Raw genomic sequence first — 24760 nt, 5'->3', positions numbered from 1 at the left:
AATATAATATATAATGTAAGTTGTTTTCAATAACTGAATATTCAGTTATCAAATCTTATCAACTGACATCCGTTTATTTTTTCAAGTGTATCAATAAATTAGATATCTTACAAAAGATGATATCAATTCATAGATAGAAGGTACACAGGATACTTATTTGTTTCAGTGTAAGGTCAAAATTTCTTCCACCATGTAAATGTAACATCTGGTTTTCTTTACTGAAAGGTAGTTTGATCTATAATCTATAGGAGGCAGTAAACAGTTTTGAGCCGTTAGTGGCGAATTGGCCGGGATGAAATTTACAAATAAGAGGCAATTTACGGAATGAAGTGCATATTTGAACTTCTAAATTATAATAATTGCTAGAATTGAAGTTTCAGCGGCTAGAATTGAGTTTCACTTATTTAAAAAAAATCAGTTGAGTAGCCTTGATCTTGATAGTATGACGTAATGACTTGCAGGAGCGTATACATGCTTCCTCTGAGCTAGCTTAAAGGGGGGTTGTCATTTTAGCAGGGACCTCAGGAAAACTGGAACAGTGAAGAAACGGTACGGATGGCACATATATTTGAGCTTATTTTCAGATTTTACAGTGTTACTGGAGTATGGAACAGTGTAGCAGTTGGGGCTATAATTTTCAGGAAATTTTCTGCAGCGATTTAAAAATTGGCAAATTTAGGTTTTTTCGTCATCAGTTTCCGCGACCGGGAGAGCACAAAATTCAGGTCTTGTAAACAGAAAACTAGATATTAGAGATGTATTGTAGATGGTTTGTAACGATAGACATACAGTGATGTTAATGTTGCAATATCTTTATTTCAGGTGTGTGGTTACAGACTTTTGTGTGAGGTTTTGAAAGTTAGGTAGGCGACTCTAGGCTGAGGAGCTCAGAAAACTGTTTACTGCCTCCATAACAAACAATTTTTTCTAGTCTGCAAATCCGTTCCAGTGGAAAAGAAGATATTTTTCACCAAAGTGAAAACTATCAAATATAGTTGCGCATGCGTCGAGAGCAGTTCACATCCTGTTTTTCAAAAAGTGCACAAAAATTTAATTCACTTTACTTCCAACAGTATCTTTACTTTTCTTGCATTGGTGGTGGTAAACAAACTAACCTGTATTAGTCTGAGTAGGTATTCCCTTGATTTTCCCACCGTGCTTAGTGTACCAGACCTGCATTCGAACTTGCGGTCAATTCGGATACAGCGGAAGTTCCGGATAAAAGTGACATCGTTGTTGCAGTCGGAGCTGGGGAGTATGGATCTTAGGATTACCCTGTTCTGCCTTTTTGCACTGGTATTAGTGTGTAATGTTACCCCAAAAGCAGTATACCCCAAAACATCAGTAGATGACTGCTTGGTCCCAAAACAAATGTTAACAGGTGCTTCTATCATGAATGCTTTCAAACACATAATAGCACTTAAGAAGCATAAAGAAATGCCCAATGCTAGTAAATCAACCCTGATTTATATGTTCTGCCTACTGGCCAGCCAAATCTCAGACATCGAACCAAATCCAGGTCCTTGCAGTGGCACCCAGTATGCTTGTGGTAAGTGCTCTGAAAATGTCTCATGGTCCCAGAAGGGCATATTATATGATGACTGTGAAACATGGTATCATGCAGCTTGTGAAGGGGTAGGTAATTCCACATACAACAGGTTATCAGACTCTAAGTTTAGCTGGTATTGTTGTCAATGTGGTTCTCCTAATTATTCAGTTTCGTTGACTGACTCCCTTAATAGTCTTTGTGATACTTCATATTATGCACCCCTAACTAATGATCATGATAATATCAGTACAAATGTAGACCACTCCTCTTTTCTTCAAGACGCTCCTTCAACCCCAAAAGCAACATCCACCCCCAACCCCAAAAGTAAGTCAAGGCCACCTAAAGTCAAACTCAATAACTCAGAGCGCCTCACTATTCTCAACATCAATTGTAGGTCCGTAAAGAATAAAATACCTGACTTGCATCTAATGGTAGACCAAGTCAAACCTGATATTATCTGTCTCACTGAAACCTGGTTAAAACCTGATGTCAGTTCTTCTGAAATTTTTCCAGATACCCTAAACTATAGTGTCTTTAGGGATGATAGGTGTGGTGGACAGGGCGGGGGAGTGATGATCTCTAAAGCGTTACTCAGTCAAGAACAACCTGACCTTAAAACTAACTGTAATATAACATGGTCAAAAATAACTTTAACTGGTATAAAAAACATTTATGTTGGAGCATACTATAAACCACATGAACTTGACAAACTATCATTGTCTGAACTGTGGTCATCCTTAAGTAAAATCCCGAAGGATAGCATAATATGGCTCCTCGGAGACTTCAACATGCCTGATATCAACTGGGTCAATGAAACACTCAAACCAAATTGTAAAAATAGAAGTCTCTATGAAGATTTTATGGAAAAACTGTCCCACCTAAATTTGGAACAGATGGTAAAAGTCCCAACCAGGTTGTCCAATACCCTTGACCTCTTCCTTACCTCCCACCCGTCCCATGTCCACCTCGTCAAGACACTTCCCGGCCTTGCAACCTCTGACCATGATATAGTATTTCATGAGGTCAAAATAAACAGAGGGCGGTCCATCCAGCCAAAGAGACTAATAAAACAATATCGGAAAACTAACTGGGAGGCGATCAGATCTGACATGCGCTCATTTAGTAGTAGTTTTATTAGTAAGGCCCATACAAACCCTGATGAGGCTTGGAACTCATTTAAGGACAGCTTAAATGAATCTTGTATCAAGCATATCCCTACTAAAATATCCAAATCCCGTGCCGACTTGCCTTGGTTAACTCCCAGAATTATCAGGCTTATCCACAAGCGTGATAAACTCTATCACAAACTCAACAAATCCCCAAATCAAGCTAAGAACCAGAAACTGAAGTCCCTAAAATCCTATATACAAAGGCAAATAAGAGCCTCATACTGGTCATACATGGAAAACGTCATCTTTAGCCATAATTCCCAACCTGGTAGAAATAAGAAATTCTATAGCTACATCAAACATAACAAAAAAGAAAATGTCGGCATAGCCCCACTCAAATCAGATGGTTTCACCCATACTGATCCAGTCACTAAAGCAAACATCCTTAAGCAATTTGAATCAGTTTTCTCCCCACCTAAGCCCCTAAGCCTTAAACATTTGTGCTCCAAACTGTTAACATCCCCTTCCTCCCTAATGGACCAAATAAATGTAACTCCAGAGGGTGTTGACAAACTCCTTCTTGGCCTATCCCCACATAAAGCGTCGGGGCCAGATGAATTATCCCCCCGTGTTCTCAAGGAACTTCATCAAGAAATCGCCCCCGTCCTTTGCCACATCTTCAATTTATCATTAAATACAGGCATTGTCCCTCAAGACTGGAAAAAGGCAACAGTTGCACCAGTCTTTAAAAAAGGTCTCAAATCAAAACCCAGCAACTATCGACCAATCTCTCTGACCTGTATTGCGTCCAAACTCCTTGAGCACATCTTGGTTTCAAATCTTATGTCCTTCTTTGACAAACACAATATTATCAGCCAGTTCCAGCATGGTTTTAAGTCGGGTCATAGTTGCGAATCTCAGCTTAGTAATTTTACCCAGGAACTTTATAGTAATTTAGAACAAGGCCAACAAACTGACGTCATCGTAATGGATTTTTCTAAGGCATTTGACAAAGTCGACCATTTGAGGCTAATTTACAAGTTACAATCCCTAGGTGTTAGTCCCCAAATAACTAATTGGGTCAAATCCTTCCTCTCTAATCGTACCCAGAAGGTCGCAGTTGAAGGTCACCTGTCCAGCGAACTTCAGGTCCTGTCTGGAGTTCCACAGGGGTCTGTCCTTGGGCCTTGCCTTTTCCTTGTATACATTAACGACCTGCCTGACTCAGTCAAATGTAAAACCCGTATGTTTGCAGATGACACCATCGTATACCTCACTGTCAAATCAAATAATGATAGCATAGCCCTTCAAGAAGATCTCCATAAATTAGAAACATGGGAAAGAGTCTGGCAAATGGAATTTAACCCCGACAAATGTGAAGTCCTTAGAGTAAGTAGGAAGAGAAATCCCTTTATATATCCATACAGGTTACACAATACAGAGTTAAAGTCCACCTCATCAGCTAAATACCTAGGAATAACTATCTCCAATGATCTGAACTGGTCACAACACATAGAAAACGTAACTTCTAAGGCAACCTCTTCCCTTCGATTTATTCAGAGAAATGACAAGACAGATAACATAAAGGTCAAAGAAGCTGCATACACCACCTATGTCCGCCCCCAGCTAGAATACTGTTCAACTGTGTGGCATCCCTGGCAGAAAACCCTCACCCATAGACTTGAACGAGTCCAAAGGTCAGCAGCTAGGTATCAGGGGTGGTATAGTACGTCATCAACAGGTACGCGCAACACTTCCCGATGCGGCTTTTTAATGTCAAAACATCTCGATTCGGTGAGTAAACTTGCGATTATAACATTGATAACGAATAGATTCTTAAATGAAATATAGTCTAAAGTACCCGCACATGTGTCTAGTTTATCATTGACGTTTGCATTTTTCAAGAAAGCCTTCCATTTAAGAGAACATTCGTGCACAATGCACTTCATGGAAACACTTCCCTATTCACCACACCATATTATACCGCATAACAAGAGTTTCCATGCATTTCTGACAAATCCTAGCATTGGCGGGTGTTCTTTTATAGTAGACAGATGTCAGTGATACCTTGATTATTTATCGGAATCTAAACTTCCCGAAAAATCAGTAAATTAAAATTTCGCCTTCCCGGTTCATCAGCTGAATTGATATCCTTCCCGGCTCATCAATTTCCAGTATGACTAAAATCGAGACAGCGCTCACTGTAAATGTGACCTCTCTTGCCTTAAAGTTATATTAACTGGAATAAATAGTCGTTTAAGTGCTTGTACTAGATGGTCCGTAAACTTCATTTAAACATTTGAAGGTAATATTAAAAGAATGAGGCATATCTTGAACATTTGTTGTATACTATAAACGTGTATGATATATGTTCTATCATTTCCTTATTTTTGTTATTTTAGGTACATGAAAGATGAAAAAGAAAACCAAATTTCTACTTTTCATCAATGGAATTGTCAATATATGTTAAAAATGCTTGCTGAGTGATTGGCATGACAGACATAATATTTTCGAAAAGATGTACGATATAACACTGAGAAGTGACAGAATTGCCACAGACAAGGATTTCTACGTTCAGAGGTCTTGTACCAAACACGACTATGTCGGTTGCTGTTTGAAGGTATGGATATAAATAACTTATTTAATTTAATTAATTTTACAGTAGATAAACCTTAATCAGGAGTAGTTAGATAGGCATTTCAACACGTGATGATATTTAGTTTCACTTTTAAATAGAAAGTATTTTGGAAATCATTAGTTAACTTGTTACTCTAATTACTTTTTCACGATAACACATATGTTGTGTCATCTAAAATGATCGAGTGGGATGGCTTTGATTCCGAACTCGAGTTCAAGGCAAGACTCTATGAGAGAAATAAGAACATGCATTGATATTATCATGCTAAGTAAAGCAAAATTGTGTAGTAAAATTATTATCATGTGCTGTGCTTTTAAGGAGCAACATTTTGATATAACTTTGAAGGTATTAAGTCGCACCAATGCAGTTTAGTTTTTCGGCGACGCCGTCTAAATTCGTTTTCGTTACCTATGCCACGTGACGTCAGTTGGCAAATCAAACTACTTGATAACGCATTATAGATAATTTATCAAAGTGGAAGATTTGTGCAACGCTCTGCCTGATTGGACGAGAGTGTCAATTTCTTTCACTCTGTTGATTGTGCTACGCTGAGTGAAATGTAGACAAAGCGTTTATCCTAAACGACGCTGTTCACAGTTTTAAAGCTAACTTTGGCTCAGTATATTTAGCAAGAATATTGATATATCTCAAAATGATAAGTAAGTTAAATAAATATGATAAAAACCTGTTCAAATACCAAAATATATCAAATTAAAGAAAGAGCTGAATACGGTCTGCGTATCACATGAATAAGGGTGTGATAAGAGTCTTTTATGTAGAGAAGTGCTTTTTAAAAGATTTTCCTTGTTACAATTGTCGTCTGCATATGAAAAGGTTTCTTGCTTTTGTGACTTATTCAGATTGCATATTAAAATGAGTACTTGTTTGCTTTGATATATTTGTTATAAATTATTTAACTGATTTATTATATATGAATATTTTTCTTTAGCATGGTATGCAAATATTGAACTCAGCTGAAATCTGTTTCATTATATAAATGCTATATAATGACTGAATTTCATTACACTGAAATAAAGGTACGCTGCATACAGTTTATCTAAAGTATGTGATATTTCTACAGTCAAACTTTGCTTATGAAACAGAAATATTGAAATAATTACAATTGTATGTTTTGCTTGACCTTCACTTTTTATAGGTGTGACGTCATTGTCCAAAGATTCATGAATAGCGAATATGCATTTGTTAAAGCGGGATCAGTTGGCCTATTTTAGAAATAAATAAAAATAATAAATAAAAAAATCCTTTAATTTTTTTTTCATGTATTCTAATCAAACTTGATTTGTAGCATCTTTATTAGGCCCGCAGCCAACTTTGTTCAGCTGGAACATTTGACCCCTTTTAGGGGCTGCTAGAGCTAAAACTAGAAATGCCTTTATACAGCGTCTCATGAACAGCTTGGTGGATCTTTGTCATACTTGGTCAAGAGCATCATTATAAGGTCCTCTTCCAAATTTATTTATATAGGAACTTGGGCCCTATTATGGACCACTATAGCTAAAAGTAGATATGCCTTTCTTCGCATTAACCACTAAAATGTAATGAATTTTTATCAAACTCGATGTGTAACAATATCGTAAGGTCTCCTGCTATTTTGTTACAAATGGGGATAGGGACCAATTTAGCTAAAAATATAAACACGTTTAATGACCTCTTCTCATGAACCGCTTCATGAATCTTCATCAAACTACTGCTGTAATTATTCGTCTAAGGATAAACGAAACAAAATTGCAACCCTACGAAACCTTCGCGAAAAATTAAAAGAGAACCATTTAAATTGTTAAAGTGTGGTGTTTAGTTTTGCAATTTGAAAAATGTTATATGAAAGATGAATGTTAGATGAAAAATTCATAAACTTCTTTCCTTATTACAATTCGCCGACCATCATTTTTAAAGATATTTCTTGTTAATGATATGCTGCTATATAATTTTGTTTAACGTTTCAGGGGCCACGTGTTCATCACAATTGCTCGGGAAAAATGAGAAATAACTGTCTCGCGCCCACGTAATTTTCGTATCAAAGGGGTTTAGATGTGCACAAGGAAAGAACAAGAAGGACAGCAACTGAATTATAATTACCACTTAGTAGAATGGGACATCGATCGAATCTACACTAGAAAGCGGTTCAGGATTTGATAGTGACCAATGTTCAGATTTTGCTGGCAAATCTTAACGCATAAAACTCGTAGTGAGCTTGAACACTGGTAGAACAATTTACTTGCAATGTAAATTATATTACTTTTCATAAACTATTCAGTTGTTGAAAATGTTGTTGTATAAAAGATTATTCAAATTTGGAAATTTTATTGATTTTGTATTCAAACCCTTATCAGCTCATGTAATATTTTTACAAGTTTTATTAGGATCGCGTATCTGACAAAATCGTTCCACTTTGTATGCCTTATTTTTTCGGTCAAGAAGTAGTGTACATCTCTATGTCACATATTCTCAACAATTGGTAATATTCAGTCATGACAGGAAATCCTAAAATAATTTAAAAAAAACCTTTTGAGGTAATTTTATTGTGAAAGAAAAACGATAAAGACGATTGGTAATTTATCATCGCATATTCTAAAATGCATAATACACTCGACAACATGGTTAATATGAAATTAAAAGTGTTTTATTTTAATTTGCCGTTTGTTTTCATCTACATTCTCAGTAGACGACAACAGCTTTCTGTGGTAAAAAAAAAATTCAAAGAATATGTCAACATATGTAGAGGAAGGAATAACAAGGAAAAGAAAGCTCTGAATGTTATTGATAAGTTACCGTTAAAACCTATTACTGCCATGATATACACAATGTACATGTTTTTGTAATTATGAAAATTATATCTTGAAGTGGAGATGCACTGCCGCTATGCTTCAAAATCAACAAAAATCAGAATATAATAACTCTTGAAACTATTAGATTAGAAAATGTTGAGATTTTGCACAACTACAGTTATATTTTAACTCCAAAATGGCATTAAAATAACACAAAACTTGATAAAGTGGCAATATCTCTATATAATTTGTGAACGTTTATTGACCGAAACATACAGAAAACAAAAATATTTACATTGTTGTGTTCTATCCGTTATGAGTGTCGACTATATTTCATACAAAGTTTCAAACTGCTGTTGCCTTTCATCAGATTCTGTCAAATGATATTTAGAAGACAGGAGAGGCACTGACAAGACTGTGACTTCGACACAGACAGATGAAAATGTTTCTTTAAAAAAATCACAATTGTTTTAAGGTCACCGTAGTCACGCAAAATCACATTAAATTCCGTCAACAAAAGTTCTTCATGACTACATATTGTACGGTATTGGTCACACTTAACAGTGAGCTGTTTTAAACGGTGTCTGCACATATTACCAGCGAGTGAATCTAAAAATCTTATCATTTCCGACATTTAATGATTTTGTCACAAACTTCCACAAAAAGCGGGTATTGTTCTTTCTACAATTCTGATTTTTTTGACGTATAATTTATTCATTCCCGAGGAATGCATGAATTACTATATGCAGTTTATGCTCATCTGTCCACGGATATCATACTGCTGAACTCCAAGTGCTTGCCGCTTCAAAATTTTGAGTTCTTATAAACAGTTACGACTATCTCAGGTCTTTTCAGTTCTGATCTGAAAAAGAAAGAGTAAATCTGTCAAAACATAGCCCTTACAAGGTAAATAAAGCACTGTTTATCACTGACATAAACGTTCATTGCTAAATACTAGTTTTGCTGGTATGGCAACTTAAGTATCATGCGTCAAAATAAATAGAAAGATTACTCAATTTAAGTACTATCACGATGCCACACGGGCGGTGAGCCGGGAAGTGCATCGTTTTACCTGGTGAACCGGGAAGGCGGAATTTTATATTACTGATTTCTTTGAAACTATTGATTCCGATGATTAATCAAGGTATCACTGAGCTCCGTTTGCCATAAAAGAGCATCCGTCAAGGCACTGGGTCATTAGAAATGCATGAAAACTCTTCTTATGCGATATGATATAGCGCGGTGGATGGGGAAGTGTTTCCATGAAGTGCATTATGCTCGAATGTTCTCTTAAACGTAAGACTTTGTTGCAAAATGCAAACTTCAGTGATAAACTAGAGACCTAGGCGGGTACTTTAGACTGTATGACATTTCCAAAGCTGTTCGTTACGAATGAAATAATCGCAAGCTTACTCACCGAATCGAAGTGTTTTGACATAAAAAAGCCGCATCGGGAAGTGTTGCGCGCACCTGTTGATGACGTACTATACCACCTCTGGGTATGTTATGAATGATTACAACTATACACGCAGTGTAACTGAAATGTTGAAATCCTTAGAATGGAAAACTCTCCAGTACCGTAGGTTAAACTGTTCATTACTTTTGTTTTACAAACTAAGGACCCAGACCGTTGCTATTGACCAAGGTTACTTGACTCCCATTAGAAATCTGAACTACTTGATCCCTTATTCCAGCACTCAATACTTTGCTTAAGAAATAATAAATCTGGCCCCGCTTTCACTAACGTTCTCAAGTCAAAATCTCAGCTCAAGTCTGAGAAAAATCTCAACTTTGATTCTCAGCTTGAGATTTTTCTCAGATTGGCTTTCACAAAAAAAATCTCAGTAAAATCTCAACTTACGCGCTGAGATTTTTCTCAGATTTCTTGAGTCAAGGGTTGGGCTGTCTCAAGAGCTTATCTCAAAGAAACAAAATGGCGATTAGACGCTTCCGTCGGCGTCGCCTCCGCGACAGACGTCGTTTTAGACAAAGATTTCGTCTTCAAGACATGACTGATGATGAACTTCGGCAGAGGTATCGTTTTTCCAGGGCCAGTATCTTCTACATTTTGGGTATTGTAAGCAGATTCCTTGCCAGACCGACAAGACGGAGTCATGCAGTGCCACCGGTACTGCAGCTTCTGGCAGCTCTCCGTTTTTTTGCAACTGGCTCGTTTATGCGTCTCGTTGGAGATTCGGTAGGGCTGTCAGAGGCTTCAGTGTGTCGGAGTGTTTTCAGAGTTGCCTGTGGACTTGCTAGCAAGGCTAAGGATTTCATAAAGATGCCGAGGCAGGAACGGGCACAGGCTGCAAAAGAAAAGTTTTACCGACTCAGCAGTAAGCATTGTTTACATTCTGTTGCTAAAAATAATCAGTAAGAAAAAAACCCATAAAATGTTACTAAATATGGATTGACCTTGATCAAGGGAAATAATACTCGTGTCATTTCGTGAATTGCAAATGGCCCATAAATGGCCGACCATCTGTCGCTGGGGAATGATGTATTCGTTTTCCAAGATTTTCTTCAATGCGTAAAGATCAGTGTCTTTAATATATTCTAAATTTGTATTTTTTAGTTTGGAATGATAAAAGTGTTTTGTTTACCCAGTAACTTACTATCGTCTTCTTTTATCATGTTACTTTTTCGTACTTAAAACACTCGTACCAAACCGCATGTATGTACGAGTTGTATTTTGAACATGTTCGTTCAACTCAACCTTTGAAAATTATAATTTATTGTCCTATCTGACTGTGACAGATTGTTTCTTGAAGTATATCACCAATCATGTACTTTGAGTCTGAATTTTTCGACTGCAAGACAGACTGATTTCACAGACTGTCAGTAATGTAACTGTGTAATTTACGGTATGGCGGCCGCTACCTCGTTGAGAAGAAATATTTGCCTACAGGTGCCTACAGGTGCAAAAATTATCACAATACCACGACCTGCATACATTTAGTTGGACTACATGTCAGTGTACATTGTTTACATGAAAGACGGTTGCCGGGCATAAGAGAAGCAGCCGTGCTCGCTTGCTTTGCCGCAGCCGTAGTAGGGACAAACCCAGCAGCGGGCCATCTCGGTGGCCTTTGCAACGGGAGTGACCCGAACAAGCGGCGGCTTGCGAGAGCATAAGCTGCGTCTCAGAGTAGCTACCCCGTTGATCCTGCCAGTAGTCATATGCTTGTCTCAAAGATTAAGTCATGCATGTCTTAAGTACACGCCTTAACACTGGGAATGGCTCATTAGTCAAGGACTTTTAAAAAGTATTTTAAAAATTTTCATTATTCAACTGCCACGAAGTACTCTCCAATGCCTCTATGGGCATCAACTGGAGAGGCTATATTGTTGTGATATAAAGCATGCTACCTATATACCTCTCAACTCTTTTAATATAATATGAGCCACGCCATGAGAAAACCAACATAGTGGCTCCGCGTAGTCTGGTTAGAATCCATGCTGTTTGCTAACAGTTCCTCTAATTGTAATAGGCTTTGAAAGCAAACAGCATGGATCCTGATCAGACTGCGTGGATGCCCATGCTGGTCTGTATCTATGTTTGTTACAAAGACACTATGTTTGTTTTCTCAGGGGGCAGCTCATTTATGTTTAAGAAAAAATAAAGTGTCATTTTTATTTTAGGTGGGCCTATATACTAGTTATATACAGGTCTCAAATATAACGTAAGGTCATTAAACATCATAGTAATATTGTTCAGCAGTTGAAGTTGTGCACATGGGATTTACTCAAGTTATTGTTCTTGACTTTGTACAAAATACACACAAAGTGCTTATGTTGCATACCTCTATAAAAAAATCCCCTAAAGTCATGAAGAAATCATGTAGGAATATTATTCAGCATGTGCATAATATTATGTGCACCCCAGTTTTCTTCTTTTTCACATTGACCCTTGACTAAGTCCTAAAAGAAAAGTTTGTGCTGCATGTATGTCAAAATGTACTAAATCTACAGTCGTAAAACAATTATAGAAGACATTTTTTTAGCCAGTGAAGTTTTGCAGCGGTGTTTTGTTTTTGATTTTACTTAGCTATGCCAGATGTATGGTCCTTCACTAAGTAAAAAATACACATAATTAAAGCTCTCAACAGTTTGTATTTCTAACATCATAAAGAGTATATATAACCTTGAGTCTACAGTGACAGGATTAGGTGGGCAGGGGCACCTGTGTCCTGATGGCATGCATATAGTTTAAATTATCACATAAATATCACTCTTTAACAGAAAGTAAGTGTTTTGTTGTAATACAGTTAGTTTAAATACGAAGTACTGTACATAACACAAATGGTCTTTAAATACTAAGTTCATGAAAAAACTTCTTATATAAAGCTGGGAAGAAGTTTATATCATTGCTCCAGTATAAAGCTTTAGAAAAAAATTGTCTCATAAATTATTGTTTTCTATTTCTTATTGTATGTGTTGGCTTAAGCAGATTTGATTGTTATTGCACATTTTTTCAAATATATGCTTTCTTTAGGATTTCCGAATGTCTTGGGAGCAATTGACTGTACCCATGTAAAAATACAAGCACCTACAGACAATGAAGGTGATTATGTCAATCGGAAAGGATATCATTCGATTAATGTGCAGGTAAAGTGTGCTTTTCTAAAATGTAATAATGTTGCTATATGTATGGCATTTTATGTCTATCATAATACAGTGTCAGAATGCTATGCAGCTGCATAGCTGATATTTTACGAGTGTTTTTTCATATTGAATTTATCAAACGAGTTTAATAAAATAATAAAATGCGAGGCTCTGCCGAGCATTTTATCAATTTTATTCAACGAGTTTAATAAATCCAATATGGAAAGTCACAAGTGTAATATTCTTTTTTATCACATGTTAGCCATTCTTGTTAAAAAATAAAAAAAATCGACTTTCTTTTACTATATAAACAAGACAATTTGACCGATGTCGCCTATAGTATAAATGACGTCGACGTCAAAGCTTTATTACACTAGTGTATTATCATTTTTATTCAGTGGCTTTATTGCACTTCCGTGATGTCAAACATGTGATAAAAATATTTATTAAGGGTTCTGTTATTTGCTTATTTAAAGTCACATGGATAAGTTATATTAATATAGGTCAGTGAGACGGAGTGCATTGACAAGGAAATATAACTGTAGTTGGTTCCATTGTTGAATCATCTCCCTTGTTTTGAAAACTTTGACCGATGCATTACTTTAACACAATGTTACAATGTATCGACTTGATACTTTATGCATATTGATAGATGTCAGAGAGAGGGAGTGTATAACTATAGGTGGTCCCATTTTTGAATAATTTCATTGGTTTGAAACCTTGTCTAGGACTTAACTGGAATACCATGTAAGGTATAGACATTATACTTGATATATTCAGTAAGGTCAGTGAGATGGTAGCATTGACAAGGAACCATATGTTATCATATGAACTATAATTGTCTATGTGATCTTCTTTATTAATTATCTCCCTTTTTGTGAAAAAACTGGTTTGAGTCATAATTTGAATGCTATGTTAGATATCGACTTGATACTTATGAATGTTTTTGTTATATCATAAATAAAATTCGTAAGAATATCCTTTGCAATTATATAATGCAACCAGTAGTTTTGATAGGCTGTTTGATTTAATTGCACTTGTTTGGTATTTGAATTTCTGTCACTTACTTAAGAACACTATCACGACCAAAAATGTAATCAAAATTTGTTGCAATATAAGTACTGTATTGGAATAAATTTGACGAGACACTTTTCAACACTGATACAGGTGTAAACCAGGCATAGAATAAGATGAATTTCATTTTCATATTTTAGATGGTATGTGATGCTGACTACCAATTTACAAACTGTGTTGCTGAATGGCCCGGCTGTGTTCATGATGCAAGAGTGTTTCGCAATAGTAGGCTGAGAGATGCAATGGAAAATGGTAATAAAGGTTTCTGTTTCTGATTATTTCTATTGCTGAAGTATGCAGAGGTTTTCATGAAACCCCACATAGTGTTGCAGAATTTGCACAAAATTTGTAAAACCACTGATCTTTGGACTGTTATAATGATTCATTACATGACAGGTTTTTTCTGATGATATATTCAAACTCATGTTGGAGAGTGGCAAATAACATGCTGTCTAAAAATCTATATTTACTGGCTTGAACACTGTTGGCAGTTATGTGTATTAAAAGTAGAAATGTGGTGAATCAGAATACTTAAATTAACAAGGCCTTCATGTGGTTTACTGTAGAGCCGAGATGCATAGGGATTGAGCCACAAGGTCATTAGCACGGGTGGTTAAATACTGGAGCATCTGAAGATGAACCATGGTAAATTAGATAAAAAATCAGAAGAAGGCATTTATTTTTTTCATTCTGACATGCTCATTGGCATATATTAGTAAAGATCATGCTGGACTTCATTTACCTGAGGAGAAATGTATCTGATTTCATGTGGCAATTTGACGTCAACGTCATGTGGCAATTTGACGTTATAATTGACGTGAAAATGCTGTCTTACCGGTTAGTGCGTCAACCGTTGTTTATCGCAGAATATACAGAGCACTTTTTCCTTCTTTGTTTAACTGGAAATCAGATCGAGCCATGTTAGAATTTTAGTTTCATGTTTAGTATTTATTCAGTTAAGTGCTCATTATGTTAACTATTATATTTTCTATTGACCTTATTCTCGCTTCAAAATTGTTTCAAACATAGGCCAATTTTCATATCAAAATAAATGCCCTCTTACCATAATTATACTTTTAAAGGTTTTCTATAAACTTTCAGGACAGTATAATGGTCTTCTGGTTGGAGACTCAGCCTATCCTTGCAGACCTTTTCTTATGACGCCGTTCAACCAGCCAGCCAGTGAAAAAGAAAGAAGATTCAACAATTCTCTTTGTCGAGCACGTGTTTTTATAGAGCAAAGTTTTGGAATTTTGAAGAGACGGTTTCCTTGTCTTCAGGTTGGTTTACGTATGTCACCAGAGAGGGCAGCACTTGTAACATTGGCTTGTGTTGTCCTCCATAACATTGCAATGTTGTTGAATGAGCCACTGGATGACAGTACTGAAGAGCCTGACCTTGGAAATGATGCCAGTAATGTCTTGCTTCCAGACCGTAATGATGGGGCAGGCATTCGCCGCCATTTGTGTGAAAATTATTTTTAAGCATATTATGAATTATGTACTACAAGGCAGTCTGATAGACAGCTAAATCCCCTGCCACTGTTGTGGATAGAGAAGCTTCAAAAGGTAAACCTTTGACCTTGAACTGTGACTTTGGCCTTGAACTGACACGGCTGACTCATGAATTATGCACATTGCTTTTATGACGTGATCATTTGACCCAAGTTTAATGAAAATTCTTCAAGTGGTTTTAGAGATACAGAGCTCAATCCTTTGACCTTTAGTTGTGACCTTGACCTTGAGTTGACATGCTGAATCATGAGTTCTTGGTGAGGTGACCATTTGATCCAAGTTTGATGAAAATCCTTCCAGGGGTTTAAAAGATACAGAGTGGACACAAAATGGAAGGCTCAAACCTTTGATCCTAAGCTGTGACCTTGAGCTTGAGTTGGCATGGCTGACTCTGAGTTTTGCACATCGTATTAATGATGTGGTCATTTGACCTAAGTTTCATATGAATCCTTCAAGGGGATTAGGAGATACAGACCGGGTACAAAATGGAAGTCCCAAACCTTTGACCCAGAATTGTGACCTTGACCTTGAGCCACAGTTGTCTGACTTATGATTTCTACACATCGTTTTGATAAGGTTATCATTTGCCTTAAGTTTCATGAAAATCTATCAAGAGGTTTAGTAGAAACAGAGTGAACACAAAATGGAAGGCTCAAACCTTTGACCCAAAGTTGTGACCTTGACTTTGAACCAGCATGGCAAGCTCATGATTTGTGCACATCATCATGTTGAAGGGGTGATCGTTTGTAGGAGTCATCCTTTAAAGTTTGATCAAGCATTCTCTAGTTATAGACAAACTGACTGACTGACTAAGCAAAACACTGTATACCCTCTTTTTAGCTCACCTGAGCATGAAGTGCTCAAGGTGAGCTTTTGTGATCGCCCTGTGTCCGTCATCTTCCGTCCGTCGTCAACAATTTTACTGTAAACACTCCGGAGGTCACAATTTTGGCCCAGTCTTAATGAAAATTGGTCAGAATGTTACCCTCAACAAAATCTTGGACGAGTTCTATACTGGGTCATCTGGGGATAAAAACTTAGTCACAAGGTCAAATCCAAGGAAAAGCTTGTTAACACTCTAGAGGCCACATTTATGACTGTATCTTCATGAAACTTACTCAGAATTTTAATCTTGATGATTTTTAGGTCAAGGTCAAATCTGGGTCATGTGGAGTCAAAAACTAGGTCATTCGGTCAAATCAAAGAAAAAGTTACTTTACACTGTATAGGCCACATTCATGGCCATATCTTAATGAAACTTGGTCAGTATATTAAACTACATAAACTTTAGGTCAAGATTAAATCTGGGTCAGGTGAGGTCAAAAACTAGGTCACCAGGTCAAATCAAATATAAAGCTTGTTAACACTCTTAGAGGCCACATTTGTGACCCATATCTTAATATAACTTGGTCAGAATGTTTATCTTGATTATCTTTAGGTCAGGTCAGGTGAGCGATACAGGGCCTTCATGGCTCTCTTGTTTAAAAGTGCCATAAAATTACAAACATATTAACCATGTTTTACAATATTGTTTTTAAATGACCAGTCTGAAAACAGGGAAATCGTCTCATTTTTACATGGAAATTGTCATTTTTTTACTGAACTGTTATTGAATCTCATATCTATATCATTTACTTCTCATTTTATCTAGTCATAAGTAAAGGTCTGCAAGGAAACACATATTACTTTAGTAATTTGATATATTTTTTAAGAATAAGGAACACTTTTTGCAAATGTTTATCTCTTGTAGTTTATTGTCAAACCATAACATGTAATGAAGTTGTACAAACACCTTTTTTAAAAAGAATTCATCTTCAGCATGCTAACTACTACAATTGAAAATTAGCATGTATAAATAAAGGTTTTGTAGCCGTTTCCAGTCATGAATCAAAGTCTTGGACAAAATTGAGCTTAAAAGTGCTATGTTACTCTACTGAATAGAAGAAATGAAACAGATCTGATAGTAACTTATCTTTCTGTTTGTAGTGCCGGGATTTATATACATTGTACTTTTAAAAAATAAAATTTACATTTAGCTGTAATATTGTTTTATCACATGTTTGACGTCGCGGGAGTGTAATAAAGCCATTAAATAACAAGAGTTGTCTGATGACAGCGCGCTGGACTATTCGAAGATAATCAAGTGTTAAAAGTTTAAAAGCCATATGTCAAATAATTTTGACAAAACATGGACTTGTATGAAAACAGAACCAATTTCAAAGTCCAAAAAGGGACATAATTCAGCCAAAATAGATGACAGAGTTAATATGTTCTCTTTCCTACAGATAGAGACTATTATACTAAACAAGTGATAAAAGTTTCAAAGCCATATGTCGAACACTTTACAAAAAATATGAACTTGTACAAAAAACTTAACCAAGATTTCTAAGTCAAAAGGGGCCATAATTCAGCCAAAATCCTTGATGGAGTTATGTACTCTTGCCTATAACTGTACATGGTGATGGTAAACAGGTGTTGAAAGTTTCAAAGCTTTATCTCAAAAGACTTTGTCAAAATATGAACTGGTACGAAATATTAACCCAGATTTCTAAGTAAAAAAGGGCCATAATTCAGCCAAAATCCTTGATGGAGTTATGTGCTCTTGCCTAAAACTGGACATGGTGAAGGTAAACAAGTGTTGAAAGTTTCAAAGCTTTATCTCAAAAGACTTTGTCTAAATATGAATTGGTACGAAAAACTTAACCATGATTTCTAAGTCAAAAGGGGCCATAATTCAGCCAAAATCCTTGATGGAGTTATGTGCTCTTGCCTATAACTGGCCATGATGATGGTAAACAAGTGTTGAAAGTTTCAAAGCTTTATCTCAAAAGACTTTGTCAAAATGTGGACTGGTACGAAAAACTTAACCAAGGTGTGACGCCAACGCCGTGGTGAGTAGGATAGCTCTACTTATTCTTCGAATAGTCGAGCTAAAAATGATAATACACTAGTGTATTAAAGCTTTGACGTCGACGTCATTTATAGTAAAGGCGACGTCGGTCAAATTGTCTTGTTTATATAGTAAAAGAAAGTCGATTTTTTGATGTTTCGACAAGAAAGGTTAACATGTGATAAAAAGAATATTACATTTGTGACTTTCCATATTGAATTTATTAAACTCGTTGAATAAAATTGATAAAAATGTTCGGCAGAGCCTCGCATTTTATCATTTTATTCAACTCGTTTAATAAATTCAATATGGAAAGACACTCATGTAATATCCTCTATGTAATTGGAAACATTTCTCTCTTTAACCTGTGTTTCATCAATTGTGTAATGGTTACATTCATTTGATTTCATGAAAATTGTTTTATAGTTGTTGTTGCATTTGTATGTCTGATTTTTCATAGTAGTTTTTCTGTAAAGTCAGTTATACTGAACAGCAAAAGAAACTATTCAGTTTTATAACTGGTGTATTTTTTATTTAAAAACTTTAATTTATAAATCACTTGTGTTCTTCATATCACATTACATTTGACGAAATTCACCTGTAAATTGATAATTGGCTAACTCGAAAAATAGCATAAAGTTATTAAAAATTATTATTGGTCGCCCCATACAACTTCATTGAATTTAGTGCGAGTGCCCAATTGGGATGTTACAATGCAACTGACATGCAGAAGATATAGCCTTTCAAATGGCTATTGTGGGACTACTGACTTCTCGGTTGATTGAAGTGAAATTTTGGTATGAAGAAATTCAAATTTAAAAAATTATTTTTTTTATTTCAAAATATACCAGTTATACATCTGGATAGTTTCTTTTGCTGTTCAGTATATTTTGGAATTCATTTTTTATTATTTTCATATGAAATTGTTTCTACTTCATTGTCATATAAAATTTTACAGTAAATACTTTTTGCAGTCTGTCCTAGCAGGAAAGTCTGTACAGTGTTATCAAACATAGAGAAAATTCAATTCAAAATTGTTCAAGCATACCTAACACACAAACCAATAGAAATGCAAGAAACTTGTAGGAGGCAAGATAAATACATATACTTTCTATCATTGTGTTAATATTCTATCATTTTGCAAACATTTATCATATAAATGCTGGTTTCACTTGAATATTGAATCTGAATACATATACTTTGGAAAAAAAAACAATTTCGCAGAAACTGAAAACAATAAATGGTTTGTTACTATATATATATGCTTCATGTTGTATATGAACCACCAGAAAAGTAACTATAATTTTAAGCTTAAAATAGTTGAGCTATTCTACTCATCCTGGTGTCTGCATCAAACCTCGGTTAAAGTTTTGCATGCAAGCATTTAAAGGCTTAAAAGGGTTGAAATTGATGAAGAACATGATCAGTGCAGTATAAAATTCAGAAGAAAGGTGGGTCTCTTGTTTAACACAAGAATAATATTTTATGTTGAACACACTGCAAAATCAGCTATGAAATGAGCCCAAAACTTGTAGTGGTGGTGTAATAATGATCTAACTTTCCAACAAAAAATCTGTCCTGTTATTTTATAATGAAAATGGTATATACATGTCAAGCATAGATCAGTCTTGATTTTCATTGTAACAAATGCAAAAAGAGGGAAAATAGCTGTTCAGAGCCAAAATACTGATAATTATTTAAGTCTGCCATTATGAGACCACCATTTCTTTTTCAACACATTTTCTTAATGTCTATAATGTATAAAACACCCTTTTCTTATTTGTGACTTCTGTGACTAAGTCTTAAGGTAAGACAGGCAAAAAACTAATTATTGAAAAAGATACGACAGCAACAGCGCTTTTGAACCTTTATTTTATAGATGGAAAGAGAGCTATAAAAAATCTGGTAAATAACATATAACAAGGGCTGCTTTCAAGAAACAAGAGGACCATGATGGTCCTGAATCGCTCACCTCTTCCCACATGACCCAGTTTTGAGTATGACGTCGTTTTTTCTATTATTTGACATAGTGACCTAGTTTTTGAGCTCATGTGACCCAGTTTTGAACTTGACCTAGATATTATCAAGATAAAATTCTGACCAATTTTCAAGAAGATCCATTGAAAAATATGGTCTCTAGAGAGGTCACAAGGTTTTTCTATTATTTGACCTATTGACCTAGTTTTCAAAGGTATGTGACCCTGTTTTGAATTTAATCTAGATATCATCAAGGTGAACATTCTCACTAATTTTCATGAAGATCTCATGAAAAATATGGCCTCTAGAGAGGTCACAAGGTTTTTCTATTTTTATACCTTCTGGCCTAGTTTTTGACTGCAATTGACCCAGTTTCGAACTTGACCTAGATATCATCAAGATGAACATTCAGACCAACTTTCACACAGATCCCATGAAAAATATGGCCTTTAGAGAGGTCACAAGGTTTTCCTATTATTTGACCTACTGACCTAGTTTTTAATGACACGTGACCCAGTTTCGAACTTGACCTAGATATCATCGAGATGAACGTTCTGACCAATTTTCATGAAGATCTTGTGAAATATATGGCCTCTAGAGAGGTCAAAAGGTTTTTCTATTTTTAGACCTACTGACCTAGTTTTTGACGGCACATGACCCAGTTTCGTACTTGACCTAGATATCATCAAGATGAACATTCTATGTAATTAACACAATTATAATATATTGTTATCCATTGTAAGCTGTTCCTGCTGAAACATCAAACATTACTTTACCTATTATAGACCAAGTCAATTCGACCAACGTCGCCTATATATTACATTAGTGTAAATCCAAAATTATCTAACGACTTTATTTCACTCAACAGATAAAATCAAGTTATAACGCTAGTACCACAACTTTTAAAACAGCCCTTGTATATTGGGCTGCAGGGGTCAACAAGTTATAAAATGACAAATCGCGCAGTGGTAATCGCATAAATGCGGATTCAAAAAAAATCTCATTATTCACAATTTTCATTCCATTGCAATTTCTTGCTGAAATCACACGGCAGGTCTAGAGCGCTTTTATCATGAAACAATCACACATCAGAAATCATCATGGTAACTTAGGTAATAAACACCATTATTTTGAACTTAATTGTAAAAATCAGTGATTTTGTTTGACTGAAAACATTACACGAAATCTACTTTTCTTACGTTTTGACAATATTTTCAAAAATCTGGCTAGGCATGAAAGAGGGGTCCAGGAGTGAAGTGCAGTCTTGGGATTTTGTGTACGTTACCCCGTATAAAGGCGACCAGCTATTTAGTGTGCTAATGTCTATATCTTCCAAGTTAACTATCTGAGAAATGCTACTCTAAAACATATAATCATTACTCTCATAAAACAACGAAAACTTGAATGTTATGGAATATCTAAATGAATTCTTGAGGACTCGGAACGAAATTGAGAATAAGTACGTGGCAGAAATGTCATGGTATACTTTAGTGGAATGGCTTTTTGATTAATGAAGTCAAAAGGTTATGGTTATAGTGCATACATTATATACAAAGTAATCGAAAATGTTCAAGATTTTTTATACTCGTTTCAATCATTTTTGTTTGTTGTTTTTCAGTTTTTGAACATCTATAGAAGTAGGACTCTTATCTCGGCGCCCATGATTTGAAGTGTTTCTGAGACCAAACAAAAGTATGTCGACTTAAATCAAAAATAGAAGAAAACCCTCTCTGAGTTTCAAGGATAGTCAAAACTAGGAAAAACACTCGAAAGATCTATATTCACGTACTTCAGCTTGTTCTTCAAGCAAACTTTGTATTCTGTCTGGACAGATGTAAGGGTCACATGTGTATATAACTTTCATAAAATGTGGGATATTCTTGCATAAAACCGTTATTTTCTGCTGATTTTGGGAATGCACAGACAGGAAAAGCGTGTACAAACGTGAGCACACGCTGTTCGTGAACGTTTTGGATATGCTTTTCCTGGTCCAGCGTTAACCAGTAATGGACCCCGAATCAGTTTTGGTCGAGACATTCAACTGAATTTATTAGCAATTAGTGCTCACTCTCTTGATACGTGACTGCTTTGACGTTCCCTATTATTGTATCAAATTGTCGTTGTCTAAATGAATTAGTTAACATGCTAAATTTAAATCTTACACTAAAACTTTAAATATGTTTCTGTATACTGTACACATTTATGCAGCCTACTGATGTGTAATGTCATACATAAACATGACGACGCTAAAAGGATATGAGTTGTAGGCATTTTCCATAGTTGTAGAACCGTGAAGGTTTTTTTTTCTATTATATACTTTTCAATTTATTTGTAGTTCTCATCATAAATCGCAATCTGAGTTGATTATACTGAAGTTGGAAAAAATCATTTTTTGTGTTTTTTAAACTTTGATCGAGACATCAAAATTTTCCAAGTTGAGTTACAAAATACATACACTTATTAACGTACAGGCTTCGAGTATAAAATTTGCACTGCAGTCCCGGAAAGGCATATAAAACATAAAAATGGCTGATCTCGATAGGTTGAAGTCAGTTTAATAGTCTGGTATTTTTTATATTTCCAGTAATTTTGTTCTGTTATATGCAAGAATCGCGATAACGCGCTGACTAGTTAAGTATACAGAGACGTTGTTCAAGATACGTCACGTTAATGCCTACGAGAAGAAATCTCAGAGAATGTCATTGAAACTTACATGTGCCCGTATTCGCATACTGATAAAATCTCAGACACTTTTTTGAAACCTATAAGTTTACGTACCCGTACATTGGTGAATTCTCAACATCATATATACCTCCAGGATATTTGAGACAGTTAGCCTATCTTTTTAAACAATGATGGAATGATAGCGATACTTATAATTTGTGGATTATGAGATAGACAAATGTGAGATAACTATCATACTAGAGTGATGGGACTTCTTCCTATGACTTAATGTATGGTGTCACTGTCACGGTTAAGTATGATAAAACTGATAATGGAAGCACCGGATCTAAGACACATTACAATCCGAGAAAAAATGGGACTGGTTTTTATAGTGTATGAAATAAGTACACTCGACATTATTAAGTTAGCCAGTAATTCGCATAGAACATGCATTTTTCTTGAATGACAACAACTTATCTATAGTATAAACGGCATAACACAAATACGTATTATATCAATTTGGAGAGGTTCTCCTCTAGATGCAAACATGATTTTCTTTCAATTAACGTCCATTATCTCAGGAGGGCAAGAGAGCTGCGGATATATATGCTATAAACAACAGCTAATAAGTAATAATTTCTACTAATCAACAGAGACAAGATGTTTTGTAAATCGATTAAGAGACGATCGACATATTTTGAACGAGCTGAGAGTTATTCCTGTCTCACACATTTTTCGAAATCTTGATTTTCTGAAGACGGATAAAATATGAATTTTTTCGTCTTACAAAATAGTTGTGTTGTGGTTTAAATGCAACTTACAGACAATAAATATGTAAACAATCTAAAAACACCATGAAATACTACTGACTTTTAATACAACAAAAAGGAGTTTCTAAAAAAAATGTAGACGTTGCAAAAAGTTTCATTTATAATTAAGCTGCCGAACTGACTAAAATAAAAATCTTGCTTACCCCTACTTAGAGACGCACTGTGGTATAAATTGCTTGAAACAGGTGTTTGTTGCTTACCCTTACTTAGAGACGCACTGGTATAAATTGCTTGAAACTGGTGTTTGTGGTAAATATATGAAGAAGTATGAGCCTATGTTCAAGTGGTATATAACTGATATTTTCTTGTTTTAAGTTTACTCATCAATTTCTCAAACTTTCTGATTTACTAGATTAGTAATTTGATCATCTTGTCTGATCATCTTGTCTGACTAAATGACATATACATGTATATCTTTACTGTTTCAATCTTCAGCAGAAATACGTAACAAAATGTAAAATTAACTCATCTGATTATAAACAAACACTGCCGACATACAAATGTTCAACTGTGTCATTTAGCAAAAACTTCAGAATTTCGAAAAGGAAATTTAGGAGAATGTTCTTTAAAACTAGACGATGTTATGAATATGGAAAATACGACAATGGCGACTATTTTCAATCAGTTTTTAATTTTGTAACATTTCAAATGGTTATGTTCGAGGCTTCATACCAATCTTTTACAGACATGTTATTTTAAAGTACAAATCTGAAGTTGCAAATTTCATACCCACTTCCATGTTAACTGCACAGAAGGAAATTTGTTTTAGTTTGTTTTTCCTATCATTAAAACATACTAATTATCTACCTTTCAATTTCGATTTTATGAAAGTGTTCGATCTTTGCGCGTTTTAGTGTGTGTAAGACATAACTATAGAGTCAATAGAAACCAACTTGAAAAATTAAAATTGTAGTTTAAAGTCGCTATTCATGTAAGTGCATTCAGCGATCACACATTTTAGACTTACTGTTGTACGTATGTTTGACAATAAATTGTTTGTTATATTCATGAATTATTTCCAAGATTGTTAAAACAGTATCGTTGTCATACATATTACTTTTAAAAGATATGAATAGATCTACTTTTGGCTACCTTTTGAGATATATGTCATTTATAGTTTTTCC

The 24760-nt window shown here is 35.2% G+C and overlaps 1 protein-coding gene and 1 long non-coding RNA gene across 3 annotated transcripts; both read left to right on the top strand.

Moving 5' to 3' along the window:
- The first annotated feature begins 304 nt into the window (after positions 1–304).
- Positions 305–863, top strand: LOC128550245 (uncharacterized). Its single transcript, XR_008368176.1, has 2 exons — positions 305–549; positions 823–863. It is a non-coding gene; the product is annotated as an uncharacterized LOC128550245 (long non-coding RNA).
- A 9407-nt stretch (positions 864–10270) lies between these two features.
- Positions 10271–19423, top strand: LOC123553130 (putative nuclease HARBI1). 2 transcript variants are annotated; one of them, XM_045342880.2, is made up of 4 exons: positions 10271–10418; positions 12578–12690; positions 13902–14013; positions 14863–19423. In XM_045342880.2, the coding sequence occupies exons 1-4, from the start codon at positions 10364–10366 to the stop codon at positions 15243–15245; spliced, it is 663 nt and encodes a 220-aa protein (XP_045198815.2). In that variant the 5' UTR covers positions 10271–10363; the 3' UTR covers positions 15246–19423. The 2 variants fall into 2 exon arrangements, with proteins under 2 accessions (XP_045198815.2, XP_053385175.1); XM_053529200.1 differs by lacking the exon at positions 10271–10418 and adding an exon at positions 10449–10612.
- The last annotated feature ends 5337 nt before the right edge of the window (positions 19424–24760 follow it).

This window comes from Mercenaria mercenaria, chromosome 17 (assembly GCF_021730395.1).
Source record: "Mercenaria mercenaria strain notata chromosome 17, MADL_Memer_1, whole genome shotgun sequence".
Classification (NCBI taxonomy): Eukaryota; Metazoa; Mollusca; class Bivalvia; order Venerida; family Veneridae; genus Mercenaria; species Mercenaria mercenaria.
This window is presented reverse-complemented; position numbering and strand designations above follow the sequence as displayed.